Source organism: Echinops telfairi, unplaced genomic scaffold, assembly GCF_000313985.2.
Source record: "Echinops telfairi isolate 266 unplaced genomic scaffold, ASM31398v2 ScPeMD7_443;HRSCAF=831, whole genome shotgun sequence".
Classification (NCBI taxonomy): domain Eukaryota; kingdom Metazoa; phylum Chordata; class Mammalia; order Afrosoricida; family Tenrecidae; genus Echinops; species Echinops telfairi.
This window is the reverse complement of record NW_022104341.1, coordinates 82194982-82205039: the sequence shown is the minus strand read 5'-3', so window position 1 is coordinate 82205039 and position 10058 is coordinate 82194982. Positions and strand designations below refer to the sequence as shown.

Genomic DNA, 10058 nt, shown 5'->3' with positions numbered 1-10058 from the left:
GAAAAGAAAGAAAAAATGAAATGGATGTCAGAAGAGGAGTCTAAAGCTTGTTCTTGAATGTAGAATAGCTAAAGCAAATGGAAGAAATGAAGTAAAAAAGCTAAATAAAAAGAATTAAACAGACATTTTCAAAGGGAAGCTCAGGAAGACAAAATACTATAATCAAATGTACAAAAAAAAACCTGGAATAAGAAAATTAAGAGCCAAATAATGACACTGAGTATCTCCTACCCAAATTTACAGATCATCTGAAGATCTTACTCACTGAACACTAATGAATGAATATCAGATGAGCTGTAACATGGTTTCAAGGACAAGCTGAAAGATCTGTAGAAAAATAAATTCAAGCCCCAACTTTAAATACTGAAGGATTTTATGGGCAAAATATTGTTTTATTCAGTAAGCATCCAAAGAATATGGACGAGTCATTGTGCTAAAAAGAAATGTCTCGTGTTCACACATTTTAAGAGGTAACATATGATCAAGAACTGACGGTGTTAAAGGAAGAAGCCCATGCTGCGCTGAAGGTGTTGGTGAAAAACAAGGGTCCAGGAATTGACAAAACACCAACTGCAATGTTTCAACAAGCTGATGAAATACTAGAAATTCTCATCTATGCCAAGAATTTTGAAGACAGCTATCTGGCCAAATGACTGGAAACTATTCACAGTTGTGCTCATTCTGAAAAAAGGTGACCCAATAGAATACAGAAAGTATCAAACAATGGCATTAAGTAATAGTTTGCTGAAGATCATTCAAAAACAGTTGCAGCCGTATATTAGCAGTGAGCTGCCAGAAATTCAAGCTGAACCTCGGAGTATGTGAAACAAACTCATGTGAGGTGGCTCTTGGCTGAAAGCAGAGAATACCAGAAAGATGTATACCAGTGTTTTATTGACTATCTAAAGACATTCAACTGTGTGGATCCTAACTAACTATAGATAACAGTGCAAAAAATGGGAATTCCAGAAGAGTTCATTGTACTCATGCAGAACCTATACGTGAACCAAGAAGCAGTCACTCATACAAAACAAAGAGATACTGCAAGGTTTAAAATCAGGAAAGGTGTGTGTCAGGGTTATATCCTTGCACCATACTTATTCAATCTGTATGCGGAACAAATAATATGAAAAGTTGGACTACATGCATAACAACACAGCACCAGAAATGGAGGAAGACTCATTAACAGCCTGCAATATACAGATGGCACGTTGCTTGCTGAAAACAAAAAGGCCCTAAAGCACTTAAATCGAGCATTTACTGATGACAATCAAAAACTACAGCCTTCAGTATGGATTATACTTTAGCAAAGACAAAACAAAAATCTTCACAACTGGACAAATAAGCAACATCATGATACTTGCAGAAAAGATTAAAGGTATCAAGGATTTCATTTTACTTGAATCCATAATCAATACACATAGCAGAAGCAACCAAGAAATCAAATGACATATTACATTGGACAATTCTGCTGCACGAGAACTCTATAAAGTGCTAAAAAGCAAAGATGTTACTTTAAGCATATCTAAAATGTGCACCTGACGCAGGTCATGGTGTTGTCAGGAACAATTTGTTAAGTAAATGCATATGCACACTGGACGATGAATAAGGTAGACTGAAGATGAACTGGTACCTCTGAATTATGGTGTTGGTGAAAAATATGGACTATACTAGAGACTGCCAGAAGAACCAACAAATCAGTCTTGGAAGAAGAGATTCAACCAGAATGTTCCCTCAAAGCAAGGATGGTGAGACTTCCTCTCACATACTATGGACATGTTATCAGGGTGGACCTGGCCCTGCAGAAAGACATCATGCTTGGTAAAGCAGAAAGTCAATGAAAAGGACTAAAACTCTCCATAAGACAGACTGACACAGTGGCTGGAACAAAGGGGTTAAACTTAACAAGGATTGTGAGGATGGCACAAGCCTGGGCAATGTTTTGTTATACACGGGATTGCTAAGAGTTGGAAACATTGGCAAATTGTGCCTAGTTTCTACTTCCCTCCTATGGTGGACAGTATACTTTTGACTTCCTTGCATTGAGTGGTTTTAACTTTTTCACTTTATTATTACATAAAAATACAAACAGCTGATAATTTTATCTAGTCACCCCTTGCTATCCGTGGAGGATTGGTTCCAGGACTCCTGTGTGTTGCAACCTTCACAGAGGCTTACAAGACCCTTACAAAAGAATGGCATCGCATTTGCATATGACCTATGCACATTCTCCTACTACAGTAACTTAAAATACTAAATAACTTATAATACCTAATATAATGTAAACTCTACATAAATCACATTTTATACTTCCTATTAGATTTTGAAGGGTTGCTTTGACCATTCAATTACTTCCCTCACCCCAAATATTTTCAAGCCGTGGTTAGGTGTGGAGGCAAAACTTGTGCATATAGCCAATTGTATGTATAACTATTGAATGTGTAGATAAGGAAAAGTAGTAAAACAACTAAAAATTATACAGCAATGTATATATGTCTGAATAAAAGTTCAAATAAAATGCAGAAATAAAGTACTCACCGCAATGTCAAAGTATAATCTCCCTGCATTTTTGTTGAGGCATCTCGAACCAAGAAGGTACCATCTGGCATGTCTCGTAATTTGTCATTTACTTCCTCTCTGAAGAACAGAATTATTGGAAAATTAAACTACAAAAACATTATTCTCAGCATCTGTTATTACTAAAGCTGATTGGGAGGTGGGTCATTTCATTCTTCCCACTAGATATGCTCTGTTTTGACTTTCCATATTCTACAACCTCAGGAAGGGCTATTTGTTTTTTAAACTCTTCCAGATTCCAATTGTCTGTGGGGGTTAATGTTTCCAATAAGTCTTCAGGGCTTCCTTAGGCAGGTCTGAACTTGCAGTTTCATGAAAAACCAACAGCTGTTTAGCAAGGTGGCTATATTTAAGCAACATTGGCAGCTGTGCTTGATCAGAGAGGCAAAAATAATAATTTCGCAACTTTTCAATAGAATAGTCTCCAATTTGAATTTATACTGATAGAAGATTTATTCTCAAACATTGGTGTAGGATTAGAACACACAAAGGCACTGGAAGGACATAAAATATCCTTGAATTACGGAACCATGGGATCTCTTAAAATATGAATGTTAATGGTACTTAAATGTAATTAATCTAACTGCCATTGAGTCTATGCCTACCCACAGTGACCCTATAGGACAGAACATATTTCTTTTGTGGGTTCCTGAGTCGGTACCTCTTTCTAGGAGTAGAAAGCCCCATCTTTCTCCCAGTAGCAGCTGGTAGTTTCAAACTGTTGACCTTGCAACCCAATGTGTAACCACTACACCACCAGAGTTCCCTTAGTTTCTTTTATTCTATGATAACTTTCTGATCAATTTTAATATACAATGAAACCTATGAGTGTCAGAACACAACATGACTGCCTTGTTTATCTGGGTCCCGCATGTTTTCCATCTTTGACAAAGTACAGTGTTGCCACTTTGCATCACTCTCTATTAAGATAAAATACTTAGTATTTTCTTCTCATTCAGGTTTCCACTTTTCACCTTTCATATTTTGCCTAAAAAGTAAATCTGCCCCGAGCCCTATTTCTCAAAGTGTCACCTGTAAATAATCTACATCAAAATCACCAACAGAGTTTTCTAAAATGCAGATTACTGGACCCCATACCCAGTTGATTCTAATGCAAGAAGAAATTTTGGAATCATTGTTTTAGAAAAAGAAAAATGAGAAAAAGTAAGTGCCTATAGGTATCTTTTATTCTAATACACATGTAGTTGTCCTGAATGTGTAATTGTCCTTTGAAAGTTCCACTTATTCAGAAATCTGTCTTACATACAGTGTTAAATATATAGTACAAAAGATAAAGTGAAGCCCCTCCCCAGCAAATCAGTCCCACAGCCACTAATTGGGGTTGGATGATATGTAGAGTGTGGTAATAAAAGGAGGGTGTGCAGGCCTGAGTAGCTGAGGACTGATACCGCAGAGCTTAAAATAACTGTACTCAAAACTTAATGGTCTTCTCATTTTATTTTGTGGGACTGTTAATGGAGGGTTGTTATTTTGCTACGATGAACAGGTTTTGACATTTTCCGGGCTAAAATGAAGTAGGAATAAAGGTCTGGCAATTTACTTCTGAAAAGCTACCAATGAACACCTGATGAACCACAATGAGAACAGCATCTTGTTCCCCTGTGCAATGAAGCCATCATGAGTCAGAAGCTAACTCCACGGCATTGAAGAACAACAAATGGGGCATTGAAAATTTTATCTTAACTACTAATTCTCAGAGACAATTAAAATTTCCATTTTTTTATAGACTTCTACTTACCTTGAAATATCCCCCCAGTACCATTCTGCATCCTGAAGAGAAGCAGCAGAACTATCCTTCATCTCACTTGTAACTGTTGAAGTCATTGGCTTAGGTGGCTTTGGTGGAAGAGCTACAAGAGAAATTGACATTATTTATAAATTAAATTACTATTCATTTTCTACCTGTCTCAGTCACAAGCATTTCATTAAGCACATTAAGATTCAAATAATTATCAATCAAATTAGTGTTAATTTGAACATTAGGCAAGGAGTTTAGAAGACTAGCAATAATTGTCTAGGAAGTAAACAGTTAAGCTACTTATTTTTTCCCATTTATAAAGTACTAGTTTTTAATTCTGAATAGATCGCTCTTAATTTTTTCAATGTCACTCAAATGACAAAGTGAAGCCACACTCCAACAAATCAGTCCCAAAGCCATAACTAGGGGTTGGATGATGTAGTTTGTGGTGGTAAAGGGAGGGCTGTGCAGAGCCTGAGCAGCTAAGAACTGATATCTCAGCACTCAAGTGTGATAAAAAGGGGATTTTTCACAAGTAGAAGCTTGGTGTTGAAGCTTGAAGTGAGACAGGTAGTGACACATGGCAGGGTGTCAGATACACTCAAATGAGTTGAGCAAGACAAAAGATGGACTGACAGGAGTACTGTTATGGGTTGAACAGTGTCCTGCCAAGATAAATACTGTAAATCCTAACCCCTACACAGTAGATTAGGCACAGACCAAGCAAGATGTCAGTCCATGTGAAGATCACCAATAAGCCATGGAACAAAAACTGAAAAGAGGTAAAGACCTTCCTCCCTAGAGAGGTACGGGGTATGTACTGGCCTAGCAGCATTTATAAAAATCCCTCATAAGGGAGGGTACAGTTAGCAAACAAACAGAAGGCTCATGCTATTTGCTTAAGCATATTAGTACACAAATGGCCAACAAGCACATGAAAAGATGTTCAGTATCATTAGCTGTCAAGGAAATGCAAATCAAAACCACAAAACCTCTTCACAACCACTAGGATGACTATAACAAAAGTTGAAAAGGATGCATCATAACTGGAAACCTCATACATTGCTCTTGGGAATGTAAAATGGTACAGCTTCTTTATAAAACAATCTGGTAGTTTCTCAAAAGGATAAACAATAAGCTACCATATGGACCAGCAATTCCACCATTAGGTATATACCCGAGAGAAATTAAAAATGTGTCCACATACATGTTATGCTCATAGCTACATGACTCATAATAGCCCGAAGTAGGAATACTGTAATACCCATCAACTAATGAATATGCAAATTATAGTATAGTCATACACTGGAATATTATTCAGTCATTAAAAAGAATGGAGTACTACCATTCCCTATCACTCCCCACCAAGAGACAAGTGGTGAGTACCTAAGAGGATACCAGCATATAATCGCCAATTAAATACATACCATCATGTATGGAAGACAACCTAAAATTTCAGTACACATTAAGAAATAAGACTTAAGTGGTTTAACTTCAAATTTTATTTAATTTTAAAAAAATCATTTTATTGGGGGTTCTTACAACAATCCATACATAAATTACATCAATCATATATCTGCATATATTGCCATCATTTCAATGCATGTTCTACTTGAGCCCTTGGTATCAGCTCTTTTCCCTCCACCACCCACCCTCGTAACCCCTTGATAAAATTATAATTATTTTCATATCTTACACAATCTTCTGTCTCGCTTCACCCACATTTGTTTTTCGTGGGGTGTTCTACGTCTATCATTGCGATTGGTTCCCCCTTTCTCCCCACACCTTCTCCCTATCCTCATGGTATTGCTACTCCCATTACTGTTCCTGAGGGTTTAATCAGTCCAGGATTACGTGTGTTGAGAGCTCTTATCTATATCCATGTACCTGTTCCAGTCTAGCCAGATTTCTAAGGTGAACTGGGGTCATGGTAGTAGGGGGGGAGGAGGGGTGGTGGGAAGCATTAAAAAAATAGAGGAATGCTGTGTTTCATTAGTGCTATACTGCACCCTGGCTGACTCATCCCTTCCTTGTGACCCTTCTGCGAGGGGATGTCCAATTGTCTACACATGGGCTTTGGATCTCCACTCCAAACTTCCTCCTTCACATCAACATGATCGATTCTTTTGGAACTTCTGATGGCTGATACCTGATCCCGTGGACACCCTGTGATCACACAGGCTGGTGTGCTTCTTCCATGTGGACTTTGTTGCTTTCCTGCTAGATGGCAGCTTGTTTAACTCTAAACCTTTATGATCCAGATGCTGAATCTTCTTATTTTTCTCTTAAGAACAGTGTATAGTTGGGGTCTACTTTTTTTCTACTTATCAGTTTGTGTGAGTGTTTTCTAAGACATCTCATTAATAACGAAAATTTTACTTATTTGATTAGTGGTAGTTTGGGGGTTGTCTGGTATTTTTGTTTTGTTTTTGTCTGTTTTTAATTCCCCATTTCTCTCTCCCTCCCTCCATTTCCCCACAACTACTAATTTTCTGTCATGATGGATTTGCCTATTTTGAAAGACTTCATAAGATGGATTTGCCTATTTTGAGAGACTTCATAAATGCATAATGATTTCAGTTTTTGTACACAGTAATATGTATGTACCACATTTTGTTTATCCACTCATCTGTTGATGGGCACTTGGTTATTTCCAGCTTTTGGCTATTATAAAAAATACTCCAATGAGCACTAGTATACATGTTTGAGTTGCTCCTTTCAATTATTTTTGGTATATATCTAGGAGTGAAATTTCTAGTCCTTATGGTAATTCTGTTTCTTTTTTTAATCATTTTATTGGGGCTCATACAGCTCTTATCACAATCCATACATCCATCGTGTCAAGCGCATTTGTACATAAGTGGTCATCATCATTTTCAAAACAGTCTCTTTCCACTTGAGCCCTTGGTATCAGCTCTTCCCCTTCCCCACCCACCCTCCCTCATGAACCCTGGATAATTTATTATTTTTTTCATGTCTTATACTGACCGCTGTTTCTCTTCACCTACTTTTCTGTTGAAGGGGGTTATGTGTCCATCATTGTGATCGGTTTCCCCCTTCCCCTTCCCTTACTGGTATCACTACTTTCATTATTGGTCCTGAGGGGTTGATTTGTCCTGGATTCCCTGTTGCAAGCTCTTATCTGTACATGCTCTGGGGTCTAGCTGGATTTGTAAGGTAGAATTGGGGTCATGATAGTGGGAGGGGAGAAAGCATTAAAGAACTAGAGGAAAGTTGTATGTTTCATTGGTACTATACTGCACTGACTAGCTCGTCTCTTCCTTGTGACCCTTCTGTACGGGGATGTCGAATTGTCTACAGATGGGCTTTAGGTCTCCACTCTGTCCTCCTCCTCATTCATATCGATATGATTTTTTGTTTTGGGGTTTTGATGCCTGATCCCTGATCCCATCGACACCTCATGATCATACAGGCTGGTGTGCTTCTTCCATGTGGACTTTATTGCTTCTCAGCTAGATGGCCGCTTGTATATCTTCAAGCCTTTAAGATCCCAGACACTATCCTGATAGCTGGGCACCATCAGCTTTCTTCACATTTGTTTATGCACCCATTTTGTCTTCAGCCATTGTGCCAGGGAAGGTGAACATCACAGAAAGTTGGGGTAGTTTATGTTTAATTCTTTAGGAACCACCTAAACTATTTTCCACAGTAGCTGTACTATTTTCCCACCAGCAAAGCACAAGGGTTCCAGTCTCCACATCCTTGCCAATACTTGCTATTTTATTGTTTTCTGGGTTTTTGTTTTGAATAATAAGCCATCCTCATGAATATGAAGTATCTTATTGTGGTGTTGATTTATCTGGTGACTAAGGATGTTGAGTCCTTTTTTTGCCATTTGTATAAGTTCTTTGAAAAAAATGTATACTCAAGTCCCTTCACCCACTTTTCTGTTGTCCGTCCCCCTGGGAGGGGGTTATAAGTCAATCATTGTGATCGATTATCCCTTTCTCCCCCCACCTTCACCTTACCCTCCTGGTATCGCTACTCTCATTGGTCCTGAATAGTTTATCTGTCCTGGGTTCCCTGGGTTCCGAGCTCTTATCTGTACCACTGTACTTGCTCTGATCTAGTCTAATTTGTAACGTAGAATTGGAGTTATGATAATGGGGGCAGGGGGTGAGTTTGGTTTTTATAAACAATCTACAAAAACTTAGATTAAAGTAATGTATTAATGTTATATGTACCAAAGTTGGTACCTAGTGTATTGTAGTTATGTAAGAAATATACAGTGTCAAAATGCGAAGCTGATAGCAAGGGCTACCAAGGGCTCAAGTAGAAAGAAAATGTTTTGAAAATGATGATGGCAACAAATGTACAAATGTGCCTGACACAACGGATGGGCGTATGGATTGTGTCAGAGTTGTATGAGCCCCCAATAAAATTACACACACACACACACACACACACACACACACACTGAAGTACTCAGAAGCCAGGATGAATATAATTTATGCTCAAGCTGTTCAGAAAAAGGTATTATTTTATATGATAAAAAGAGCAAAAATAATAATGCAAATGGGGAAAAAATAACACATGAATGTGGGTGAATTACATCTCAGTAAAAATAGAACAAGAAATAAGTTACTAAGAAGGACACAAAATTAGAGCACTGAACCTAACCAAAGATAAGTTAAGAGTTGTAGAAATTTGGTATTCCAAACTATGGGAACAAACACACAAAGTCCAAGAGAGAATTTTGAATATTTAGATTGCTAGACACCCAGAAAATGAGAGGTAAGAATAACTGAAATGGAATAATTTTTATCATCTAACTACAACCTCCTGGCAGTCCATGTCTTCTTCATCCCAAACCATCCTTTCATTGTTGTTCATTCCAGGTTATCCTCGGAAGCATCTTCCCTGATCATTTCCCCACATTCAATTAAACAAATTGTTTTATAACTTCATTATCTTCCTGGAATATTTCTTTCCACTTCCTAACCTTCTCTGAAAACTGGCTCTCCCTGAAAGACTCCACTAATCTTGTAGCAATATCACTGGAAAGTTGTTCATTCTCCTACTCTTATCTCTCCTGGGGCTCTGATCTTCCTGAGGCCTTCATGTTCCTACAAAGCCTTATTTTCTTTCATCCACCTTTAAAAGTGCTATTTCCTTGCTATGATTTCACTCTATACTTTCATCTACGGCTAAACCTTCAAATAATATCTATATCCTGATCCCAAAACAAAGTATGTCGCTTATGGTTCATTTCTAAACTTTTGACTGTCCAACAGAAGATTCACAGAAATTTATTCCAAAAAAAATATTGAGTACATAACATGTGATGTGCTCATACTAGACCAATAATAAAATATCGAATCTGAATTGTTAGGTCTGAGCTGGGGCCTAGAAGTCTACATTTCTAACAAAGTTTCATGGTGATTTCAATGGTGCTGGTCTACTCTAAAATGGCATGAAATCTATTTCTGATATTATGAAGGTTGTTATAAATTCATTTTTTTAAAATCTCACTGCCATCAAGTCAATTTTAACTCATAGTGACCCTATAAAGGCAGAGTAGAACTGCCCGTGTGGGTTTCTGAGACTCTAACTTTACAGAGTAGGAAGCCTCATCTTCTTCCATCAGCCCACTACTCCACCATGGTTCCTAATAAATTCATAGAAACTTTTATTAAATGAAAATATTAAAATATGAACCCTTGTTTCTCGATATACCCTCCCCATCTAGGCTTATATACTT

At 37.7% G+C, this 10058-nt stretch overlaps 1 protein-coding gene across 4 annotated transcripts in view; it reads right to left on the bottom strand.

Annotated features, from left to right (window-relative positions):
- Nucleotides 1-10058, bottom strand: part of LOC101657368 (phosphatidylinositol 3-kinase regulatory subunit gamma) — a 107873-nt gene that overhangs the window by 46813 nt on the left and 51002 nt on the right. For all 4 annotated transcript variants that reach the window (XM_004699465.3, XM_045291965.1, XM_045291964.1 and 1 more), the window contains exons 2-3: nt 4337-4448; nt 2539-2637 (exon numbers count right to left, since the gene is read on the bottom strand). In XM_004699465.3, coding sequence (XP_004699522.1) covers nt 2539-2637; nt 4337-4448 — 211 coding nt within the window. The remainder of the gene's footprint in view (nt 1-2538; nt 2638-4336; nt 4449-10058) is intronic.